The 26,322-nt window shown below is 43.3% G+C and overlaps 1 protein-coding gene across 2 annotated transcripts in view; it reads left to right on the forward strand.

The window, feature by feature from the left end:
* Nucleotides 1-26,322, forward strand: part of PDZD2 (PDZ domain containing 2) — a 352,225-nt gene that overhangs the window by 273,963 nt on the left and 51,940 nt on the right. The window contains exons 7-10 of one of the 2 annotated variants that reach the window (XM_060236112.1): nucleotides 19,664-19,775; nucleotides 21,500-21,645; nucleotides 23,728-23,850; nucleotides 25,728-25,842. In XM_060236112.1, the coding sequence (XP_060092095.1) occupies nucleotides 19,664-19,775; nucleotides 21,500-21,645; nucleotides 23,728-23,850; nucleotides 25,728-25,842 (496 nt within the window). The remainder of the gene's footprint in view (nucleotides 1-19,663; nucleotides 19,776-21,499; nucleotides 21,646-23,727; nucleotides 23,851-25,727; nucleotides 25,843-26,322) is intronic. The other variant, XM_060236113.1, reaches the window with a different exon arrangement.

Raw genomic sequence — 26,322 nt, forward strand, 5'->3', positions numbered from 1 at the left:
ATATATTCTGGTTACAGAATCCTGCTTTTCTCGGTGCAGAATTTGAGTTATCCTGGTGCAGAGTCCTGAGGCTAGTTTTTGAGTGGCGGAGGACTGAAGTACTCACAACTCAGAGCATGGATTTGTTATTTCCTGAGTCTCCCCCCCCCCCCAATCTTCTGGAACGAAAGCAACATTTTTCCTCTCCATATGGGCCTTGTCATAGCGTCTGGCTGGAATGTTGCTTTCTGGTAATTAATAAGGCTTAAAGATGGATCCAAATATCGGTCAAATAGGATTTCTAAGCATGAAGTACATCCCGATTGCAGAAGCTGCAGCAGCATATTTTTCAAAAATAGTGAGGATTTTATTCCATCTGATGGTAACCATATGGATTAGTCAGTGCTGTGGTTTGAACCCAGTCACACCTGATAGCAAAATGGTTTTTTGGGGGGGAAAACCCCAGCAAGTCTCATTTTCCTCATTCACCCTTCGAGGGGTGGGGGAGCACAAGGTACAAGGGAGGGCTGGGTTTCCTGCAGGTGCTGAAATGTCCAATCTAAGTGGGTAATCTAACACCCTCTCTAATAATAACCATCTGTCAGCAGGAAGGGGAAAAAGGGGTTTCTGGAAGTTTTACAGTGTTGCAAAACGTTTGGCTCTCATTTGGATTTGCTTCGTACAAAAATCCGTTCCATTGGACAAAAAGCCCAACCCAAACCTCCAAAACAACAACAAAAGTACCACTCTGGTATGACTCAATAGCACTTTATTTGCAAATTCTTCATAACATTTATTCATGGGTGTTTTAAAACCTGTTTTATCCTACTAGATTCTGAATAGGATCAGCTGCCTTATGCTGAGTCAGACTATTGGTCCATCAAGGGAAGGGGCTGTGGCCTAGCGGAAGAGCCTCTGCTTGGCATGTAGAAGGTACCAGGTTCAATCTCCACTTTTGAGTCCAGTGGCATCTTTAATAGCAATGGAGTTTATTCCTAGGGATAAGCTTTTGTGTGCATCCATACTTCATCAGATACATTGAAACAGACTTCACTTGGAAAGATTGGTTGGAAAGATCTGTGCAAATTAACATGCTAATTTGCTGCTGTCCATAGGTTTTTCCAACTGCGTCAATCCAATCTTAGCTGTACTTATTGTTCAGTTACTTATGCATCTTGACTCTAATTCGCCCTTCGTGGCAACTAAACTCCCTCACTCCCGAATATGTAATGCTTGAGGAAGAAATGTGCTAATATGCAGCTGCTATTCACGGGTCTTCCCAACTGCTTTAATCCAGTCTTAGTTATACTTATCACTCAGTTATTTTTGCATCTTGACTCTAGCTAGCCCTTCCTGGCATCTGAACCCCTGCACCTATATGTAAGGTTTGGGGAAGTCTGTTTCAATGTATCTGAAGAGGTGCGCATGCACATGAAATCTTATACCCAGAATTAAACTTTGTTGGTCTAGTGGTTTGTCTAGTTTGGTGTAGTGGTTAAGTGTGCAGACTCTTATCTGGGAGAACCGGGTTTGATTCCCTACTCCTCCACTTGCATCTGCTGGAATGGCCTTGGGTCAGCCATAGCTCTCGTAGGAGTTGTCCTTGAAAGGGCAGCTGGTGTGAGAGCCCTCTTTGCCCCACCCACCTCACAGGGTGTCTGTTGTGGGGAAAGAAGATAAAGGAGATTGTGAGCCGCTCTAAAGCTCTGATTCAGAGAGAAGGGTGGGGTATAAATCTATAGTCTTCACTTCCTTCTAATACTAATAACTGATAATTTGCAGAATACCACTAGTGGCTATCCCACCCTCCCCCCCCCCGCCCAATTTGGTGCCTGACCCATGAAAACTGCTGTACAGAGAAAACACCAGACTGGAATAGTAGCATGTATTTCTTTCTACAGCATAGTAACAGAATGGAAGAGGAGGAATTGGAAAAGTTCCAACAATGTAGGGAAAGTTCCAGTATGAAAAGAAAGATAATATGCAAATCTCTATGGAAAATGTAATTTTGCTTCACTTTCACCTTTCTGTAACATATGTATGTTTTAGAAATTCAATTTTAAAAACTGCACAAATGTCAAAGTCACTTGGTTTTTTTCTTAAAACCACTAACCAGTTTCAAAGGAGGGAGGAAAAGACAATTTAACAAAAAAAATTGGTGTGTTACCAATAATTCTGGCTGCATTGTCTTTATAGATTTTCAATATAATCCATTTTCCCCCCTTGAGGCAGACATTTTTATTGGTTTGGATTATTTTTCTGTAGGTTGTGTGTTTTACTAAGCTTTGCCGTTTTAGCCTTTCCAATAAAGGAGAGCCTTACTTTTAAACTGTAGTTATGAAAATTGATGCATTGGGCAGAGAACGCAAATAAACCATGAAAATAATCTTATTGTTAGACTGCAAATCACCAGAGCAATTCTACACCTCTGGATGCTTTCCTGGAAGGAAACAATAACTTGGATTTAAAATATGGGATTGTGCAGGTTCTGTGTTACAATGTAGTGTTGCAAAAGGCCAGAGTTCAGGGCAGGTCACCCACACTGCAATCTTAAACTGAGTTACACCCTCCTAGTCCCATTAACTTCCATTGATTTAGAAGGGTGTCGCTCTACTTAGCACTGTACAGCCAGGCTACCGCCTAAGGGAACACTTGTCTCAAACTATCTACTCAACAACAATACTAACAGTCCCTCTTCACTTGTAAAGACAGCAACTGTCACCTGCACAGCCAGGGTTGCACCCATGTTTGATCCTAGCACAGTTTATAAAACAGGAACAATAACATTAGAATTTTCTTCCCATAAATCAAATTAAATTACAAGTTTGGATAATTCACTACCTGCTCAGACACAGCTTTCACCTGAATTTTTTTCAGCTGCCAATGCATAGGGACAGACTATGTGACTTACATAAGGTTAAGAAAAAGTCCAGCAGGAACTCATCTGCATATTAGACCACACCCTCTGATGTCAAGCCAGCCAGAACTGTATTCCGATGCGTTCGTGCTTAAAAAAAAGCCCAGAGGCTATTTATTTATTTATTTACAATACCCTGCTGCTTCTGTCAAATGCAGTAGGTTTGTCAGTCCTGGGATAAAAACCAACAGGACCATGTTAGCAGACAGGGTTGCCAACCTCCAAGTGTGGCCTGGGGGTGGTCCTCTGGGAATTACAGCTCATCTCCAGACAACAGAGATCAGTTCCCCCGGAGAAAACGGATGCTTTGGAGGATGGAGTGTATGGCATTGTATCCACAGAAATCCCTGCCCTCCCCAAGCTCCATCTCCAAATCCCCAGGAGTTTCCCAACCTGCAGCTGGCAACCCCGTGCACCCCTTCATCCCCTGCTGGTGGCCAAGGAGAACCTGGCAACCCTATTAGCAAACCACTGTACAATGTACCAAGTCTTCAGGCAGACTCTGACAAGTCAGTTCAGGAGTGCCCACCCTTGGCAAGGAGGAGACTGCTTAATTCCCAGAGCCTTCGGGAATAGGGTGGCTTTGCACAGTTGCCCCAAAGCAGGTGCCCTTCACGTTCCCTTTGGGCATATGTGGCTTTTGTGATGTGATTCTGCGGGCAACTGTTAGCTGCTCAGGCCTAAAGCTGAGTGAGGTCACTGAGTAATAGCCAATAGCAGGTTTATTAGTGGCCAGAAGTGTTGCCCCCTCCCCATTGGTGGAAATAGAAAACGTGGAAACTTCTATTAAGTGGTGGCACTGGATTGGCTGGCAAGGGTCTCTGACATCTCTCAGGCCAGGATTACTATGGGCTGTTGCGTGAGTACTCGGGCAGGAATTGTAGCTTTGACCTCTGACCACCAGGCTCAGTGGGCAGAGAGCCATTGGGATCCTGGTTCAGTCCCTTGGGACTGACCGTTGCCATTTTTGTCAGATCTTTTTGATGTAAAGGTATGCCCATTTGAGATACCTGCCCTCATTCAAATCCATTTCTCCGTATGTGGTATTAGTGTCATGTTGTGTCTTTTTTTGTATCTGAATCTTTGTAAGAAGGCTTGGGTCTGTATTCTAATTAGAAATCTTTATTTGCTCCCCTTGAACAAATTCATTAAATAATTTTCTTAAACCGGGTCTGTAGAATCTCACTGTAGCTTCAGTTTGTAAGCTTGCTTATGTGAAGATAAGCTGCAGTGAAACCAGTGGGAGTTAGTACAAAGTCGGTGAGCTCATGTGGGTGAGCTTTGGCCTCTGTGCTTCTCCATATCTCAGTGAATTTTTGGAGAATGGACAGCCCAACTTAATTCATCTCATCTTTCCCCATTCTCTTGATACTCAGCCAAGTTGCAACTTGGGCATTAATTGGAAAACCAGGTTTTTAAGATCAGTCTGCACTTTACTATAATCCCAAATTAGTGTGGTTAGTCTTTTGCACTGCCATATCGTTTAGCACAGAATGGCTCATGGACCCAGTCTAATTTTCACGGTCCTAAATTTAATTAGCTAATTTAATCTATTTTTCTTTAAATGCTTGAAGAACTGTTGGACCTATTGACAATAACTTGGTCAAATTCGGGGAGTGGGGGACACCTTTGCTATAGCTATTAAGTCGTTTTAGTGTGCCATTCACAAAAATAGTTTCTCAGCAGTTGGTAACACAATGCACTTTAATTGTGTTCAGGATGTATACATGCATAGTAATTTCTATGATCACATCTTCCACATGATGCAACCCACAGGAATAGCTGAGGGGATGTATATATGTGTAGCATATGGTTTTATATTGGGGGTATTGTGAGGAAAGCTGTAGACACAAACCAGCTTGGCTTGGTCTACAAATAGGGTTGCCATATTTACACTTCCAGTGGAAAATCCCCCACTTTGAGCCCCCAACCCCCATCACTATTCAGAAAGCTGGCAGGGTTTAAAAAATAAAAAAGTCACAAAATTCCTATTCAGCTGATGGCATGATATCATTTCCAGGGCAAACCTAAAATTGCCACCATGTCACTCTAGGATTCAGTGGAAACTATGGTAAAACCATAAAGTTTCTGCTGAACCCTAGAGTGGCAAGACATTTTATTTATTTATTTTATTAGATTTGTATCCTGCCTTTCCCACAAGCGGACTCAGGGTGGGTTCCATCATACGTTAATAACAGTTAAAATCACAACATTTAACACTCATAGATTAAAACATCTAAAAATTCAGTAGATTAGAGTTCTGGGTTACGTTGCCTTGACTTCAGGGATGTCTGCAGATCGTCCTCCTGCGGCACCTTTGAATCAGGTGGTTGGAGGGGTTTTCCTTCAGCATGGGACTTTTGCAGGAAGTTAGGGAAGTTAGGGATACAGCAACAGCTGCTCCTGCTCTTCTTGCATGTCCTGAGGCTCCGCTGCCATGATAGCTGACACAGCAGAAAAAGGAGAACACCCGATTGCTTTCTTTCACTCCTTTCAATAAGCTTTTGATGTATCGCTTATCTACCCCAAGCATGACAATTCTACATGGCAAGTAAGTGTGCTTTCAATACCATTGGCTAATGTGTCGTTTTACATAACAACGAGCAGGCAGCTCAAACGAAGGGATAGAGGTTGTTTATACGCCTACTTTTCCTGCGAATGAGGCCTCCAAAAGTTAAAGAGCAATTTTAAGTATCGTTAATAATTTGAATTGAAATGAATACAAATACTTAAATTGACCTGGATTATAATTGGACATATGTTAAAGAAACTATTATTTGGCTGCAATATGGTCTGAACATAAACTAGATGTATTTTAGAGAGATCTGTCTCTGTTGTCCGACTACAACTGTAATGCTAACATTTAAAATCACAGCTGGAGGTGATTTAGAATGACGATCTAATAGGATCTTTAAGCTACTTTTCAACCTGGATTAAGAGATTGAGTTTGCTGATAGAGAAAAATGGCACTGTCAAACGAATTGTCTTATAAAAAGGATATACTATGGAATATTACTTCTCTGAAACAGGACCTTGGTTCATTAATGCAGTTGATTAAAAAGCAAATGGGCACTTTTATGCTGAAAGCTAGCAAAATTTCAAATCTACATGAGCTGAGTGCTAAAGAGATTCTGGTGACTTCTGCGGATTTAGAATGGGAAAGTGATCTGTTGCAAAATGAACAAAAGAAAACCAAAATGGATCCTTACGGTGCAGTTACAAAACAAGACCGGAAATCGAGATTCCTGCTGAGAGGAATAAATGGTGCAGAATTTTTTTCCCCGTTATCAAGAGGGGTGGCCTCATTGAGAAGAGAGAAGGTGCATCCCAGCCAACAAATTAAGATGTGGAAATTTTTCAGGAAGAAGGACTCTTGAACGTTTTTTCTCTCTGTGGACAGTTGGATATGAAATTCTCAATAAGAACTGACATGCGATTTTAAAAGGCAAAGTGTGATGTCTGGGTTATATTAAGTTGGTTCCCTCTGGACTAATATGGATATAGAAGCTAAAGGAATGAAAAGTTTTTAAATGTTAAGAAGATAGATAACGTAATTAAATTGCAACTTGGTGGGGAAGAAGGATTTCTGAGTTGTGGTCTTTCTTGTGGGTTAATAAATATGGAATTATTAATAAGGGCAAGGGAGATTCTAAGGATGGAAAGGTTTTGTTAAAATATTAGATAAATATACAGTTAACTTGGATCAATGCTAAAGAGGGCAGATAACACATTTAGAAAAAGATAAGAAGAAGATATTGGATTTATATCCCACCCAAAGAGTCTCAGAGCAGCTCACGATCTCCTTTACCTTCCTCCCCCACAACAGACACCCTGCAAGGTGGGTGTGGCTGGAGAGGGCTGTCACATCAGCTGCCCTTTCAAGGACAACCTCTGCCAGAGCTATGACTGAACCAAGGCCATGCTAGCAGGTGCAAGTGGAGGAGTGGGGAATCAAAACCAGTTCTCCCAAATCTGAGTCTGCACACTTAACCACTATACCAAACTGGCTCTTTTACATGGTAGATTTACTCATAGTATGTTTTTTTGGAGAACTTGCTCATACGGATATAAGAGTTGGATTAATTGTTAAAAAGGCAGATAGCACAATTATTTTGTAATCTGGCAGATTTGCTTTTAATATGCTCCTTTGGATAAACTGTTTATACCGAGATAGACAAATTATTTTGTTGTATTCTTTTTTAATTTGTTAAGGATAAAGATATGAATTTTATGCATTTATTTTAATAAGGATATTGTTAAACTAACAAATTAGTCTGTGCTTTTAACATGGTTAAGCTAAACCAGCCAGTTTTCTGTTGAGATTGCTTTGATTTTTTTTAATACTTATTTGTGTAGAAGAATTGTTTAGACTTACATTGCAAATAGTAGTACAGTAAAAAAAAATTATAATGAAAGACAAAGATGGTAAAATATATGGAGAACTTTATACTTGCAGGTAGAATGAATTAGATATTTTATTTGGTGGTAGAATTATAACTGATATATTTGTATTTTTCTTTGTTTCTGCTTTTCCCACTCTGTACATGCCCTTCCCCCCCTTTTATGTATCTATGCTTCTGCTCTTTCCTTTTGTAGTTAAAATCAATAAAAATTATAAAATCTAAAAATTCAGCAGATTAAAAAAAAATCTAAAATCAGATTAAAAAGGCAGCAGAATTCACCTGGAAATGGTGTCATGCCATCAGCATGATTGCACGCCCTGTTTCTCTGTTCCCGTAGACACCTAGCAATCTTATCTAGAACTGGCATCCGTTGAGCAGGTAAGATGTATTCAGAGTATCCACAGTGAGGTTAACATGTTGCAAAACTATTAAAACATGCATTTTTATCTCTTTGTTACCACGAGCAAAGGGATGTGCTGTCTATACCATCTCATGTGGGTCATGCAATGTCATCACAAAAGGTTCTCCCATCTGGTATTGTATTGAGAAATAAGTCAAGGACCGATTTCACACTAGGCTTTTTTTGGGTGGAGAGCCCTTTTGCTCCCGGGGCTTTTCTCTGTTTTCGTAAAAGCTGCCCCGGAGCTGCGAGTTGGTGTGCCAGTTTTCTGCAGCGAGCAAGATCCTCTTACAAGTGGTTTCTGCTTGCCACAGAAAAATGGCGCACCAGCTCACATCTCCGGGGAAGCTTGTGCAAAAACCGAGAGAAGCCCCAGGGGCAAAAGGGCTCTCCACCCGGAACAAGCCCTAGCGCGAAATCAGTCAAGGTGTTTTTAACAATAAAATTGTGTAGTGTAAGCCATCTTGGGGATCCATTTGGGCAGAAATGGAAAGCATACATTTTACATTGGTCTTTTATTGTTTTTTACTGTTGATTGTTTTTATGATGTAACCCGCCCTGAGCCTGTTTTACAGGAAGGGCGGGCTAAAAATTGAATAAAATAAATAAATATGTTGAAGAAACTTCTCCCAGATTTCCAGGTTGATATTGAAGCACCACACTGTCACTGCTAGAAGTTCCCTTGCACACATGCTCTTTGTCTTTGCAAAACTTTATATTTGTTTCTGACTTAATGGCATGAAATCTCGCCTTACGACAGCAATATAAACACTCCGCATGGAGTTCATGTGATGTGAGCCGTAATACTCCTGCTGTTCGTTAACGGAAATAGAGCGCCTTGGTTTAATGCCTTCATTTAATGCTTCTTGGTTTATGTTAAGTCCTTGGTTCAAGTTTTACATGTACACGAGGAGCTGTGGCCCTCTATATTTGGTGCTTGGCATATTTATGATGTCTTGAAAAACTGCATAGCCTTGTTTTATCTATTTAATTTTTATGCTACCTTTCCTTTAAATTTAGGGCTCCCAAGGTAGTGAACAATCACAAACATTAAAATCAGCTTTTGTATATAATTAAAAACAACAATTTAAACAGCAAGGAGGATCCACAAACGTATGCTAAGGGAAACCGATAAGTCTTCATGCGCTGGTGGAAGACACTGAGAGGGGAACGGATGAATCTTCCTAGGAAGGGAAGATTCCTGTGGTTTTGATGTCATCAGGGGTGGAATTAATTCTAGCAGGAGCTCCTTTGCCTATTAGGCCACACACCCTTGATGTTGCCAATCCTCCAAGAGCTCACAAGGCTCTTTTTTTGTAAGCTCTTGGAGGATTGGCTACATCAGGGCCGTGTGGCCTAATATGCAAAGGAGCTCCGACAAGAATTCCACCCCTGGGTGTCATGACTGAGAAGGTCCTTTCTTGAGTTGCCAGCCATCTTTGCATCCAAAGTGAGGTCCCTAAAGATGAGCATGGTGGAGAAGGAGGAGGAGGAGGAGGAGATAGGATTTATATCCGACTCGTCACTCAGAATCTCAGTGGCTTGCAATCTTCTTCCCTTCCTCTCCCTGCAACAGATGGGGTTGAGCCCTGAGACAGCTCTGAGAGAACTGCTCTTGAGAGAGCAGCTCTGCTGAGAACTTGTGGCTGACGCAAGGTCACCAGGCAGGTACATGTGGAGGAGCGGAGAATCAAACCCAGTTCTCCCAGATTAGAGCCCGCACACTTAATCACTATACCAAACTGGCTGTCAAGAACCATCCTCTATTTGGCTGGTAAATGAGTAGCATTTTGAGAACCAGTTTGATGTAGTGGTTAAGTGTGTGGACTGTTATCTGGGAGAACCGGGTTTGACTCCCCACTCCTCCACTTACAGCTGCTGGAATGGCCTTGGGTCAGCTATAGCTATTGCAGGAGTTGTCCTTGAAAGGGCAGCTGCTGAGAGCCCTCTCAGCCCCACCCACCTCACAGGGTGTCTGTTGTGGGGGAGGAAGATATAGGAGATTGTAAGCCACTCTGAGTCTCTGATTCAGAGAGACGAGCGGGGTATAAATCTGCAGTCTTCTTCTTCTTGGGCTTCAGTCCCTGTTTGTTCCAAGTCAAATCCCACTGATGTCACGAGCTTTGCAGTGCAGAACAGATCCTCAAGGCCTGGTGCAGATGGCACAGGAGGCTGCCTTATACTGAATCAGACCCTTGATTCATCATAGTCAGTACTGTCTACTCAGACCAGCAGCAGCTGTCCAGGGTCTTACATAGAGATCTTTCACACAACCTCCTACTTGATCCCTTCAACTGGAGATGCTGGGGATTGAACCTGGGACTTTCTGCACACCAAGCGGATGCTCTACCACTGAGCCATGGCCTCTTCCCCAAGGGACAGCCACCTGTGGCCCAGCTAGATGTGCATGTGTACAGAGAACATAACATAAGAGAAGCCATGTTGGATCAGGCCAATGGCCCATCCAGTCCAACGCTCTGTGTCACACAGTGGCAAAAAAAAACCCCAGGTGCCATCAGGAGGTCCATCAGTGGGGCCAGGACACTAGGAGCCCTCCCACTGTTGCCCCCCCAAGCACCAAGAATACAGAGCATCACTGCCCCAAACAGAGTGTTCCAACAGTATGCTGTGGCTAATAGCTCCATATGTTTATCCAAACCCCTCTAGAACCTGGCTATGCTTGTAGCTGCCACCACCTCCTGTGGCAGTGAATTCCATGTGTTAATCACTCTTTGGTTGAAGTAATGCTTCCTTTTATCCATTCTAACCCGACTGCTCAGCAATTTCATTATGTGCCCATGAGTTCTTGCATTGTGAGAAAGGGAGAAAAGTACTTCTTTCTCTACCTTCTCTATCCCATGCATAATCTTATATACCTCTATCATGTCACCCCTCAGTCGACGTTTCTCCAAGCTAAAGAGCCCCAAGCATTTTAACCTTTCTTCATAGGGAAAGTGTTCCAACCCTTTGATCATTCTAGTTGCCCTTTTCTGGACTTTTTCCAGTGCTATAATATCTTTTTTGAGGTGTGGTGACCAGAATTGTACACAGTATTCCAAATGAGGCCATACTATTGATTTTTACAGGGGCATTATGATACTGGCTGATTTGTTTTCAGTTCCCTTCCTAATAATTCCCAGCATACTTCCCCTAAAATGCAGACTTTTATATCAATAAGCTTTGTCTGAGCCATGTGGAAAATACCATCCTTTGGAAGATTTTAGCAGCGCAACAAACACCAGCACTGCTTTGCAGTCTAGCCGTTATTAACATAACGATAATAAGAAATATCATAGCAGTGAAATTCACTCAATGCGCTGCTTGAACACATCTGTCCTTTTACCTTTCCCCCAAAAGCATGATTGCGGCTTGCAATTTGATCCCCACTGAGCTCTCTTAGACTGTATTTTAAACACACTGTGCTCCAACAAGCCTCATCTGCATAATATGAAAATTGGGTCTTTAGATCATTTATTTAGGAGCGTAACGTGCTACTTTTGCAGTTTCGGGAGTGGTGCAGAAGTCCCACGGAAGAATATCTTGGGAAGCAATTCTTCCATTTCTTGTTATCTCTGATAGCAGGAGAGGACTGTTTCGAAATCTTGAGTTATCTGTGGCAAGTTTACACAGGGCTGCTTCCTCTGGCGTTGTTCTTCTCCTTTCTCTATATAGATCAAAAAAATCATTTAACGCTAATAACATTGGCTGTGCAATTGCATGCACCGTAATCAAGCCTGGGCATTAATTTACGTGATTTTCAGTAGTTGTAGAAACACCTGAGAAAGTTGCTGTCTAGGGATGATGATAATAATAATAATAATAATAATAATAATAATAATAATAATAATAATAATAATAATAATAATAATAATAATAATAATAATACCTTTTATTTATATCCCGCCCTCCCCGCAAAGCAGGCTCAGGGCGGCTGAGCCTGCTTTGCACATGCACATGCAGACGCAGGGATTGCATGCAGGAGCCAACTAACCACTCCAGACGCCTCTTATATGCAGTTCCTGCATCAGTATGTGAATGTCCCCAGACAGCACCAGGATTCACACTAGAACCAGTGTTCATTTTAGGACTAGTGGCATTTGCAAGGGACGCAACGGTGCTGTTGTCTCATTCTATGCAGTTTTCTAGTTATCATAATAGCAATGTGGAGGGGGAACTCTGCAACTCAGGTAACTAGTTCTAAGATTTATAAGCTTGAAGATAACCATCATACATTCTACACCTGAAAGAGCTTTCTGCCCTGCATAAAACTGAGCCGGTTGTGATGTTTAGGCTACTCCATATGCATAGGAAGATGCTTTAGCCAGTTTGGTGTAGCGGTTAAGTGTGCAGACTCTTATCTGGGAGAACCGGGTTTGATTCCCCACTCCTCCACTTGCACCTGCTAGCATGGCCTTGGGTCAGCCATAGCTCTGGCAGAGGTTGTCCTTGAAAGGGCAACTGCTGTGAGAGCCCTCTCCAGCCCCACCCACCTCACAGGGTGTCTGTTGTGGGGGGAGAAGATATAGGAGATTGTAAGCCGCTCTGAGTCTCTGATTTAGAGAGAAGGGCGGGGTATAAATCTGCAGTCTTCTTCTTCTTTGGATATTGCAGCCTTAAGTTGGCATTGAAACGTGGCCCTTCCAGGTAGGACCATGCAGCATGTCTTGTTTTGGGAAAAATACTTATACCACTTTTCTCCGAAATGGGACCCAAAGTACCTTGCAGAATTATTCTTCCCTCCTCCATTCTCACAACAATCTTGTGGAACAGAGTAAGCTGGGAGTTATCAGTCCAAAGTCAACCTGTGAGCTTCCATGGATTTGAACCTGGTCCAACCACAATACCTGGTCCAATCCCAATACCTGGATTTCCCAAGATCCTCGTCAATGCTCTCTTTGCTGTGTTAGCTGGTGCTTGACACAGAAGACTGAATATATGATCCTTGCCTTCAGGAATCACAAACTACACGCAGGGCTTTTTTTGTAGCAGGAACTCCTTTGCATATTAGACCACACACCCCTGATGTAGCCAATTCCCCAAGAACTTAGAGGGCTGTTAGTACAGGGCCTATCGTAAGCTCCAGGACTGGCTGCATCAGGGGTGTGTGGCCTAATATGCAAAGGAGTTCCTGCTACAAAAAAAAGCCCTGACTACATGAATTGCCTCCTCTTGAAATAGGTCCCAAAGATGGAGATAAATGCCAGAGTTCTTGGGACACGACCCTTTGCTGGTGCCATGGGACGCAAGTTTTTCATCCTCTGGTTGTAGCGGGACAATTGAACAACACAGTTTCCTCTGTTTAGAAAGGAAAGTGCCAGGAATCTTTATTTGCAAGTCTGTCCGAAGAAAAAGAGATCAGGAAGCGAGATAAATATTCAATCACCGGATCTGCCTTGGGATTTTTCTCAATAGGTGGAAATGCAAAGTAAACAAATGGGAGCCTTTAAAAGATTCTTCATAAGAGCGGTTTGACCTCTTGTTTTCCTCTGGCGTCCTATATGCAAATGCAGCCACATGGAATATCAGGTTTCTAAATAGCATTTTAGCAGCCCGAAAAACCCTGCTTAGCCTGGACACATCAGAGCTTGGGAAGAAGCAGGGGTGGCCACAACCAGAAGATGATATTGGATTTATATCCCACCCTATACTCTGAATCTCAGAGTGGTCACAATTCCCTCTACCTTTCCCCCCCTCCACAACTGACACCCTGTGAGGTGGATGGGGCTGAGAGAGCTCTCCCAGAAGTTGCCTTTTCAAAGACAACTCCTGTGAAAGCTGTGACTGACCCAAGGCCATTCCAGCAGGTGCAAGTGGAGGAGAGGGGAATCAAACCTGGTTCTCCCAGATAAGAGTCCGCACACTTAACCACTACACCAAACCAGTTTGGATAAGACACCACCAAGGAAGACCAGGGTTGCTATGCAGAGGAAGGCAAAGGCAAACCATGTCTGCTCGTCTTTTGCCTGGAATGCTCTGTGGATGGGGTAGGTTGGCCTTTGTAGCAGTTCACGTGCACCCCTGCCTGAACATTTTAGCAACTCAATCAATACAATTGCTGCCCTTTTCAACTATCTAGGCCTGGGTTTGCCTGCACACAGTTTGAGCAAACTTGATTTTCACAATTCCCACTATTCAGTAATGAAGCATTCAAGGTATCTTCTTGTTGGCCAACCATCCATGCATGTTGAAATATTTTGCAAGACAGATTGCATGTTAATTAGTTTCTATAGCTAATGGCCAGTCCTGCCAGAGGCTTTGCATAATCAGGCAGCATGGTTCGCCCAAGACAATCCCCATGTGCGTTTGCATAAACTGCAGCCAAGTGCTGTCGAAGTTTAGATTCTGGCTGCCTCCATGCCTGTGGATGCCTGCACTTCCTGATTCTGACCCAATGGGGGAGCTATTACCATTTTGATTGGCATAGGGCAGGGAACGCCATACTGTAGCTCAGGAATCACACACAGCACTTTCACACATATTGTGTGGCTCTCAAAGCCCCCAGCCCCCCACTGCCCCATCAGCTGGCTTGGAGAAGGAATCTCTCACTTTAAATCACTTCTCCAAGCCAAGCCAGCCAGTAGTTTGGAAAATGCATTTAGTTAAAAAGTTGCTTTCTTTCCACCTCTCTCTCCCTTCCCTCCCCCATCTATTTGCCTTCCTTTCCTTTCCTTCCTACCTCCCTCCCTACTTACCAACCTACCTACAACTGACAGTCGTGTCTTGCAGCTCTCAAACATCTGACATTAATTCTCAGTGGCTCTTACATTAAGCAGATTTGGCCATCCCTGGCATAGGGTTTTAGAATCTTGCTTTCTTTTCTCCTCGTGGCAGAGTTTCCGTGGCTCTCGTTTTACAAACAGGCAACTGAAGCTGAAGTTTACTGGTTTCCCCAAGGACACACAATGAACCCCATGGTAGAGGTGGCATCTGCACCTGGGAGGCTCGTGGGTCCTAATGCCACATCATAGGTTCAGTGTGTGGCCTCAGGCAAATCAAGGTGTTCTGGCTTCTGCTTCCCTGGTATTTGCCACAGGGAGACTTCATGCTTCAGCTTTAGTCGTCTGTCTTATCTCCTTGCTACCCAGCCCCGTTTTTTGTAAAATCAGGACACCTCACAACATTTAAACACTGCAAGAAATTGCTGCTGTATTAACATAATGCATTCAACGTCATATTTAGTAAAGCAGAATCCTGGTTAAAACAGTGACCAAATAATACATACATAAGCACTGTCATGTGACCCCAGAAAGGTGATTTCAAAGGCAAACGTGAAGCAGAGATGGCTTGCCATTGCCTTCCTCTGCAGAGTCTTCCTTGGTGGTGTTGGCCCTGCTTAACTTCTGAGATCTGGCAAGATCAGGCTATATCATGCCACTTTCTCTCCCAGTGACCAAATCAGGAGCAGTTAAAAACTCCAGACTATAGAAGTCTGAAAGTTTATTTTAAAAAAATTCCTCTTCAGTGTCTTTAAGAAATTAATAATTATCATCAGTAGATAGGAAATTCCACAGTATTGGGGCCACTGCTTTACAGGCCGTGTTCCTAACTCTCATTGGTGTCATTGTACATTGGATGGCACAAGAAGCAAGGTTCCTTTTGTTGATAATGCGTGGCTGATTTGTATGGGGAGAGGTACAGTATATGCTTGTCCATAACTCTTTATGAAAATATCTGAGAGAAATGTATAGTGACACGGGGTTACCAGATGTAATATTCTGAGGTTGTTGGGAAGAAGATTACTTATTTATGGCTTGTTGGGTTTAGATGTGAACTTTCTACCTTTTGGAGAAGACACTCCTCATAGACTTGTACACTATGTAATCTTTGTGTATCTGTTGCGAAATTCACAGCAGAGAGGTCTGAATTGTGCTCTAGGAGGTACACTGGGGTCCCACCCAGTGAAGTCAGTGTGTGCTCTGGAATGTTCTTCTTTTGTTCCATAGGACAGGAACTGATTGGCCATAGAGGGCAATCCATTATGGACACTTTCATTCTGGGGGCCCCTCTGTGAACTTCCAGAGAATCCCTGAGCTCCCTGAAACTGCTCCTGCAAAATCACTGGTTTTGATTAGCAATATGAAATCAGACTGGAATAAGCTTCATTTCCTGAAAGCAACCTCCACTCCCCCCCCAAAAAAACTTGCAGTGGCGTGGTTACTGTTTTGGCAGAAAAAGCCACTGTTTCTAAAGATTACATTTATGTGTGGCTGGAAGAATAAGGCCGAGTTGCATTTTCATTGAGCTGGGACACCGGAGACCACTTTCTGCCGCCAAGGATTACAAATCACAGCCCATGAGAAACCTTTAAAAGCGGAATGGGTAGAATTTCTGTTTATTTTCAGAAGAAATGCAGGTATTTTAGAAAGCAGAGAGGCCACGATGTGTACTGTATTTTAGAAAGGAGAGGTATTTTAGAAAGCAGAGAGACTGCAATGTGTACAGTAAACTCTATGCCCTGGCATCGGTTGGAAAATGTGAAAGACCGTAGCCCTAGACATGTCTTTTTATAAGAATATTGTGTTTCATAACAAAATTCTACATTACTTTTGAACCCAGTTGATGTTTTTTCTAATAGAAACCTGGAATGGGATAAGTAATCCCAAACTAATGAGATTGTTGTAATGTATCTTCGGCATCTGGCATGCCTTGGGACCTTTTGTGTTCCTCAATACAAAAAGCAGTAACAAGAATACTTTAGAGCAAAGGTGGCCAAACTGTGGCTCAGGAGCCACATGTGGCTCTTTCACAGATATTGTGTGGCTCTCAAAGCCCGCACTGTCCTTTCAGCAGACTTGGAGAAGGCATTTGACTCTTTACATCACTTCTTCAAGCCAAGCCAGTCAGTGGCTTGGAGAATGCATTTAAAGTTGCATTTTTTCCACATCTCCCTCCCTATCTATTTTCCTTCCTTCCTTCCTTCCTTCCTTCCTTCCTTCCTTCCTTCCTTCCTTCCTTCCTTCCTTCCTTCCTTCCTTCCGTCCGTCCGTCTTGCAGCTCTCAAACATCTAATCATTATGTCTTGCGGCTCTGAGATAGCTGATGTTTATTCTTTGTGGCTCTTACATTAAGCAAGTTTGGCCACCCCTGCTTTAGAGTAGGGCAGTCAACAACAACAAAAAATCGGTAATATCCAGATTCGGAAATATTCGGTAATAAATTTTCTGGCATTCCTGAAATTACCAAATAGGGTATTCGGATATATCCGAATATACAGGTATATTCAGATATATTTGGTATTCAGCTCCCATTATATCCTATGGGCCATTGAAGTCAATGGCAAAATAGGGTATATTGGAAGCTGCCTGGAGGGGAGGGAGTTTGAGGGAGAGCCCCCAAACTTGCAGGGAACCTGCAGGGGACTCTCCCCTACAAAACCCCCAAAACCCCTATCCCACCATTATACCCTATGGGCCATTGAAGTCTATGGCAAAATAGGGTATATTGGAAGCTTCCTGGAGGGGAAGGGGTTTGAGGGGGAGCCCCCAAAACTGCAGGGCAGCTTCAGGGGGCTCTCCCCTACAAAACCTCCAAGTCCCAAAAACATTGGGCCAGGGGGTCCAATTCCTTAGGCACCCAAAACCAAATCTAACTTCAAATCAGAGAATCCTATAGGACCCCAATGCACTAAATCTACCTATCTACCTACTTATATGCACCCTGGCACCAATATAAACCCAGTTGCCAACTTCAGTGCCACACAAAACACAATCTTCTCCAGGTCTGCTCTGCTCTGTGGGAAAGGCTCTGCAGACCTGGCTGCAGCAAACCCAGATGCCAGGTCTCTAGGCCAGCCCCAAACAACACTGGAAGAGTTGCCCAGGCACACCAACCATGCTACTTCCGGGTTTCTCACCCGGATGCCAGCCTCCCTGCTACAGAACACACCATCTAAGAATGCCAGCTCTCCAGGCCAGCCCCAAACAACACTGGGAGAGTTGCCCAAGTGCACCAAACATACTGCTTCCGGGTTTCTCACTCAGATGCCAGGCTCCCTGCCACAGAACACACCATCTAAGGATGCCAGCTCTCCAAGCCAGCCCCAAACAACACTGGGAGAGTTGCCCAAGAGCACCAAACATGCTGCTTCCAGGTTTCTCACCCAGATGCCCACAGGAAAATGGCAGGGAACAGTGGCCTTGGCCAAGGGACCAGATCAGGCTACCCGAGGCCCAAAGCAGCAGAGCACAGCAGACCAGGAAGGGTGACCAGGCCCCCACCCCCAAACCCGGCTACAAGCACAACAACCAGACCAGGGAGGCACTCAACCCACAGGAAAATGGCCTGTGTCACCAAGGAAGCAAAGCAGACCAGAAGACCAAAACAGCAGAGCAGAGCAAAAATAACTTTTAACAAACTAGACAATGTAATAAAATTATGAAGTGATTAAAACAAACAATTCCAGCCAGGCCAGAGTCACAGCCAATCCCCCCAGCAACCCCCCCCCCCCAAACACAAAACCACCCAGACACCTACCCAAAGCAGAACAGAAGGTTTTCTAAAATATAGAAACAAAAACCTACTTATAAAAATTCCTAAATTCCCTTCCCCACAATAAGGGAAAAAAGGAAGGATCTCACCAAGTCAGATGCTGAAGTCCAAATCCAAGATCCACACCAGGCCACAGAGAGCAAAGCAGCAGAGGCTCAACACCAGCTCACAATCTCTCTATTGCAGCAGGAACAGCAATGGAGTCGAGGGGGCAAGAGATGGTAAATAAATACCCTCTCTCTGCCCATGGACAGAACAGAACAGTTTGGAAATAAACTGTTCTGTTCTCTGATTGGCTTGAGGGGGGAAACATGCAATTCCATTCGAGAATTGCAGTTTCTCCCTTCCCCCTACTTTGCACAACAAAAAAAGCCCTGCAGGGTCCTGCAGAGCCATGTATTTCCAATTTGCAGAAATGCATGCCTCTGATTGGTCAGAGAACTCTTCCCCCTCCCCCTCACCCCTGTCAGAGGCGGGGAAAGGCGGGAAAGGCAATCACAGACTGCCTTTTGCCTTTTCCCATTGTTTTCTATGGGAGGAATACTTTTACTGAATATTTCCGAATAATACCATAATTATTCGGAAATCAGGTATTCGGAATTCAACAATAGGCTCAGATGCCTATCTGGAATACCTATTTCCAAATATTTACCGAAAAGGCTATATTCTGTAAATATTCGGTAAACCTTTATCCGAATTGACAACCCTACTTTAGAGTTTTATATTAAATGTTTCATGTATATTATCTCAGTATGTCTTACCTAGATGTTGGGTAGTGCTTTCATTCCCATATTGCAGATGTGTGCAGGGGAAGACTGAGGCTGAGCAAAGACTGGCTTGGCCTGAGATCACTTTCAGGGCAGAGTTTCCTCTATTCTAAACCTGTTGATTAACTGGGGTAGACCCACATAGGGTTGCTCTATGGGTGGGTTTGTGGCAGGGAGGGGCCGTGGTTCAGTGGTAGAGCATGCACTCGGCATGCAGAAGGTCCCAGGATTCAACCCCTGGTTTCTCCAGTTAGAAGATTTTGGCAGTAGATGATGTGAAAGACCACTGCCTGTGACCCTGGACAGTTGCTTTCTTTAAATGGCTGCTTGGAAAATGCATTTAAAGTTAAAGTTGCTTTTTTTCCACCTCTCTCCCTTACCTACTTTCTTTCTTTCTTGCAGCTCTCAAACATCTTGTGGCTCTCAAACATCCGACATTTATTTTTAGGACGGCTTTTAGGTTAAGCAAGTTTGCTCTTTAAGATACCATGAGACACTGTTATCCAGGTTGCCTAGCCTGATTCTCCCTCTAAAATTCCTGTGATTAGGCAGCTTTCTGTAATTAGGCCACAGAGAGAACTCCCCCTTTGCCTGAGGTCCTGCTACTTGGCTTTCCTCGGGATGACGGTTAATCCTGTTTCAGAAGTGAAGGCCAATTCTGACTTCTGAGCTCTGTCTCTAAGCCTTTTCCATTTTCCCTCTCTTTCAGATGACAGATATGGCTAAATCTCCAGATTCAGCTTGCACTGAGGGTTCCAAAGAAAACTGCCAAAGTCCAACTCTGGGAGGTGGTATTTTGAAGTACAGAAGCCGATCACAAGGTAAGGGTGGTCTCATGGAGTAGGTGAATCAAAGATTGGAAAGCCCTAGAAAGAGATGAGAGAGGTGTGTTCCAACTTAGTCTGGCAGCGCAGCTCTTTCCTGAGGGTCACCTTTAAAAAAAATAATAAATCTGCAATATGTAGATATTGAGAGAAGTGAGAAGAGCTCCTCTTCAATGAAACTTCCCCCCCAGTCCAAGAACATGAGAACATAACATAATTAGAGCCTGCTGGATCAAACCAGTGGATCATATAGTCAAGCATACACCTTATTCCTAATTTAAACACCAGGTTCCGACAATTAATATGAGGGATGATGAAAGAAATGTTATGTTCCAGCCCAGAACGCAATTTCCCTGGATTTTTAGGACTAAATATTTAAAAAGCAGCCTGAGAAAATATGGTTCAAGGCACATACTAGAGGGACACCTACAAGGGAGCTTCCTTTAGAATTAGCCTTAGGTAGGGGTGGAATTCTAGCAGGAGCTCCTTTGCATATTAAGCCACACACCCCTGATGTAGCCAGTCCTCCAAGAGCTTACAAAAAAGAGCCTTGTAAGCTCTTGGAGGATTGGCTAAATCAGGAATGTGTGGCCTAATATGCAAAGGAGCTCCTGCTAGAATTCCACGCCTGGCCTTAGGATAAATTTAGGGGAAATCTAGTGAAGCACAGTATTTTAGAAGAGGACAATAGTAATATAAAGCATAACAGATATTACAGATTTGATGATGAAAACAATTGAAGGTTGGAGACTGTCGGAATTTGTCCCAGTTTGTGTTTCTTGCACCTCTTCTATAAGGATCATAGAGTGAGTTAAGGAAGAAGGCAGAAACATCACTCTGTCCTGTTATGTTTGTTCCCAATCTGTTGGCTTTCCGTTAAAAAGTGGGGGGAAAGCTACTGGAAGCTTGGTCTATACTTGTTCCAGGTTTGTGTTTCTTGCATCTCTGTTCTGCTTACCTGGATGACTTGCCTGACCCTAGACTGGAACTATCAAATGCATATTATGGTGAGATATTTCAAACTGACCTGTTTTGTAGGAAACTTCCCATCTTTGGTGGAAATCTCACAAGAAAGTCTGAGCGCATGAAAGAGACTGAAGAGCCAATTTAATACATTTGCATTTTGGGTTTTTTGGGGGGGTGGGGGAGAAAATCACAACTCTGGTGTCAAGATTTTTTTTTTTTTTAGCTTTAAAGGACTTTTAAAAAAACCCTTTATGTATCTTCAAGTTTCAAGCTATTTAAATTATTGCTCACTACTTTGAGATGCTATCTGGTTTCTGTTTCTATTTTATTTGGTTATTTTTAAGTATTTGTGATTTGGGGGCCTCAGTTGGATTTACAAACTTCTTTTTGTCAGCCTGCGACTGAGATTAGTCTTAAATCTTTTAAACTGGAAATGACCCTGCGTTCCTCGCCAGTAATTTTGGCAGCAATCCTTTAAACACACCAGACTCAAAGTATTAGGGCTTTGCTGCAGTACGCATTTTGAAAATGGTTGCTTGCAAGATAAACTATTGCTACTAACTTGTAGGCTGTGTGTGTGTGTGTGTATGAAACGATAATATCTATCTTAGTTCATGTGATTTAGGAAACGCATCCATCATTTTTGAATGCGCGTACAAAATGTTGAAGTAGCACACCTGATTCTATCACGACAGACATCTTAAAAGATGCCCTGATAGATGTGTAATAAATGGCATCTCTCGTTTATTGCTCAGGGGCAGCGACTCGTTTAGAATCCGTGGGAGAAGATGACGAGTTGACAGTGGAAAATGGAGATATGAGTTATGAAATAGCCATGAAATATTCCCGAGGAGGGAGAAAACATTCTCTGCCACAGCATCTGGACACAGGCACCAGGCAGGTGAGAGAGGGGGTACAGTTTGCAGTGCTTATGTACGCAGGGAACCTTGGTTTGTATCCATTATATTTTGTTATGCTATTGTGGGATACTGAGAGCCAAACCTCATGCAACACTTGCTACTAGTCACATTGGGGGTCCCCGAACTGACTTATAGACAGATGTTACATTGGGGAGCTTAACATTCCCTGAAGTGTCCTGAAGTCTGATTTGACTTGGGGTTGTGGTAAAGTGGAAGAATGGGCTTTCCCCCCACCTTCCCGCACACCATTTTCCCAAGTTGAAACATGGGAGCGTGTCCTATTTGTCCTGCTGTGCCCGACCCAATTTGTGACAGATGTCATATCTAGTTTTGGCCCAAACTCTCAGGACAAAGAGTGATTATCACATGGAATTCACTGCCGCAGGAGGTGGCAGTGGCTGCAAGCATAGACAGCTTCAAGAGGGGATTGGATAAACATGGAGCAGACTGGATAAATGTATGGCTGTTAGCCACAGCATATTGTTGGAACTCTCTGTCTGGGGCAATGATGCTCTGTATTTTTGGTGCTTGGGGGAGAGGGGGAGGACAACAGTGTCCTGGTCCCGCTAGTGGACCTCCTGATGGCACCTGGGTGACAGAGTGTTCGACTGGATGGGTCATTGGCCTGATCCAACATGACTTCTCTTATGTTCTCTTATGACATTCTGCATTAGAACTGACTCCCAGACGCCATCTTACAATCCTTCTCTTGTCTATGTGGTCCCAAATCCTTGATTGAGTGAACCAGCAATCAAGGCGGAAAGCTTTTGCTTCCAAGAGTCTGTTAAACTTGTTATTTTCATTCTGTTTTGATCTTTGAGTACATCTGTGACCACATTGGGGAAAAAATTTGTTTTTTGAAAGGTTGTCTAGCTGACCTGTCTGATTGACGATTGCAAAATGGAGAATTTTTACTAATTAGCAGCTACTTAGGAGTGACCTCCTCCCCCTTGTGCCAAGCTTAAGAACTGCACTGCCTTCATGATGATTTGGCAGAAGCAGCTGACTAGCTAATACTGGAAACAAGATACTGGACTGGAAGGATTCCTGGTTTGCCCCAGTGAGGCCATTCCAGGGTGCAACTACATGAAGAGGGTGGTGCAGGGATACTGCTGAAAATGGCATCTCCATGTTGATTTCTCCTGTGTTGAAGGTAGAAGCATTTACACATACAGTTGTTTTCTGACCCACTCTACATCATTAGCTACTGCTGGTTAGACCAGGAAAATGCAGAGTGTCACAACATGGGACATACATGCCTACACTTTATAGAGCTGACGGGAGACTTTTATTCAGAGCCAGTTGGTGTAGTGATTAAGTGTGTGGACTCTTATCTGGGAGAACCGGGTTTGATTCCCCACTCCTCCACTTGCACCTGCTGGAATGGCCTTAGGTCAGCCACAGCTCTCTTAGGAGTTGTCCTTGAAAGGGCAGCTTCTGGGAGAGCTCTCTCAGCCCCACCCACCTCACAGGGTGTCTGTTGTGGGGGAAGAAGATAAAGGAGATTGTAAGCCACTCTGATTCAGAGTGAAGGGTGGGGTATAAATCTACTGTCTTTTTCAGTGCTGCCGTGTTCAGTTGCATCTATGTGTTGCTCATACCATGTAGTTCTCCCTTTTTGTTCTTATGAATACTAGGTAAGGCATTTTTCTAGTTCTGCAAAGGGGATAATTTGCAGTCAAATGCTCTACCACTTTGCTGTAGCCCCTCTTTTGAAAAAGTGATAATTTGTAGAACTGAGCCAAACATTCATACATCTAGGTCAAATTTTGTTGACATATGTAGGGCGAAACTTTTTAATCAAGCAAGCATGCAAACTGCATAAAAATCAAAACTGTTTTTCTAATTTTTTCCCTAAGGCCCCTACATATAGCTGCTTACAGATCCCCAAAAGACTGTTTTGTTTCCTTCTTTCAGACTCCAAGAAGCTAAGAAGTGCATGAGCTTAGCCTATCCTTACAATGCCAAAACATTTGGGAAATGGAAGATATAGATGCCCCTGTTGGAAACAATAAGGAAGAGCACTTTGTGCCTTTGTAATTATTATGATTATTTTATTTCAGCAGGAGTACCAAATTGTTAAAAAATCCACCCGATCATTGAGTGCAGCTCAAGTAGAATATCCCTGGCGCCTGACTCAGCCGTCAATTATTTCCAACATTGTTCTGATGAAAGGGCAAGGCAAGGTAAGGACATTCTCACAAGCAGGTGTGTTTATGTGCATGGAACAGCATGTGAAAATCTTGATGAGCACAAAGTATTTTTTTAGGGTGTGATGGTCACAATTGCTACAATAAGAGCATCACATTTTAAGAAGGACGTAGACAAGCTGGAATGGGTCCCAAGGAGGGCGACAAAGATGGTGAGGGGTCTGGAGACCAAGTCCTATGAAGAAAAGTTGAATGAACTGGGTATATTTAGCCTGGAGAGGAGGTGGCTGAGAGGTGATAGGATCATCATCTTCAAGAAGGGCTGTCATATAGAGGGTGGTGTGGAATTGTATTTTGTGGCCCCAGAAGGTAGGACCAGAACCAGTGGGTTGAAATTAAGTCAAAAGAGTTTCCGGCTCAACATTAGGAAGAACTTCCTGACAGAGTGGTTTTTCAGTGGAACAGGCTTCCTCGGGAGGTGGTGGGCTCGCCTTCCTTGGAGGTTTTTAAACAGAGGCTAGATGGCCATCTGACAGCAATGCAGATCCTGTGAATTTAGGGGGAGGTATTTGTGAATTCCCGGCATTGTGCAGGAGGTTGGACTAGATGACCCTGGAGGTCCCGCCTGACTCTATGATTCTGTGATTCTAAAATATAAGTTGCTACCTCTGGGATCGTTTCTGGAGGAATGGTTTCTTCTGGTCTGCAGTAGAAGACCTAGATTCGAGTCCAGTAGCACTTTTGAGACCAGCAAGATTTTCAGGGTATCATCTTTCGAGAGTGAAATGTCCCTTTGTCAGATAGGGGAGTTCTTACTCTCAAAAGCTTATACCTTAAAAGATCTTGCTGGTTTCTAAGTTGCTCCTGGGCTAGAACCTGAAATGTTCTTATCATTCTGAAGGTTCTGGCACTGATTGGCTGAGCTGCTCTCATGCTCAGAATGTTCAGCTACTGAGAGAAGAAAACTGTTTTCTGACAAGATTCTGTGAGGGAAATGGAAATAGTCAGTTTGGCTAGGACTAAACCCTCATGCATATGATTCAGCTGAGAGGTAGGGAGACTAAAGAATTTGGAGTATTGAGGCAAAATGGCTGACAAAAAATGGTCAAGAGCAGGCAAATGGACTGACAAAGAAAAAAGTGAAGGAAGGGAGTCTTGAGGGGGAAACAAGCAAAGGAGATAGGAGTTTGCCTAAAGTTAATCAGAGACCAGATATTAAAGAAATTTCACAGTGCTTATAAGATGATGAGGAGCTATATAAAAACCATTATATAAAGCAAAACAATGAGTTTGATGGAACTGTATATTTCTCTAACAGAAGGAAGGCAATTTTTGATTCTACTGCAGATCCCCAATTCACCCCTCATACTGTTCAATAGGGTCTCCTCTCTTCCAGGGGTAGTATTTTGGGTTGCTGCTGGACCTGGTTCCATAATTTCTTCATAATGATAATTTATAATAATAATTTTTAATTTATATCCCGCCCTCCCCACTGAAGCAGGCTCAGGGCGGCTTACATGGCATAAAATGCAGACATTGCAATAATACAATAATAAAAATACACTAATTACATAGCAATTGTATATTACTCAATTAAATGTACTGTTACAGTAAAACTATCTAATTAAAACCATCCAATTTAAAACCAACAAATTAATTCGGTGCTACAATCTCGATTTTACTCATCTTAACACTATTTTACGTGACAACGGTACAATAAATTCCACATTAAGAAAAAGCCAGTTGAAAGAGGGTAGTCTTGCAGCCCCTGTGGAACTGGTTAAGCGTTTTGGCATTTCACTCCAAGCCATTTCACAGACATTGTTTTCATTTCCACCTAATTACTTTAGGCCGAAACTGGTGTCACAGTTAAGATCTATTAACATTTCTCTTTCCACCCCAATCCTCTTCAGGGTCTTGGATTCAGCATTGTGGGGGGTCAGGACTCTGCTCGGGGACGCATGGGCATTTTTGTGAAGACGATTTTCCCGACTGGAACTGCTGCCGCCGATGGAAGACTTAAAGAAGGTATCCTAGTAAAGAGTGGATTTCTGGGAAAGAGAAGCCGTGCCCCATATTGCAGCAATCTCACCTGTTCTTAGGGCCAATGAGCATTGTTAAGGGCAGAGAAATAAGTCTGTGGACAATGAACTGGCAGCGTATGTCCTTCCTGACCTGCTCCCCATTTTTCATCTGGATTGGGGGTAAAAGAGAAGTAGAGGTCTAGGGGGAATGGTAGGGATTCCCACAGCTGTGGAGTGTGACTTTCCCACCTCCCCCTCCTTCTGCAGACCAAAATACCTCCTGAAACGCTGCTCCTGTTGAATTTATGCCAGTTTTCCACTTCCTGTCATGTGCATAAGCTGGGTGGGTGTGGGAGGAGGTCTGCAAGATAGTAAAATGCGAGACAGGAAGTAAATGTGCTGGCTTACAGGCAGGCAGAGCAAATACTACCAAGAATCTACTCATCGAATTAACCATCGCATGTATTGTCAAACTCAAGATTGT

Source organism: Heteronotia binoei, chromosome 4 (genome assembly GCF_032191835.1).
Source record: "Heteronotia binoei isolate CCM8104 ecotype False Entrance Well chromosome 4, APGP_CSIRO_Hbin_v1, whole genome shotgun sequence".
Classification (NCBI taxonomy): domain Eukaryota; kingdom Metazoa; phylum Chordata; class Lepidosauria; order Squamata; family Gekkonidae; genus Heteronotia; species Heteronotia binoei.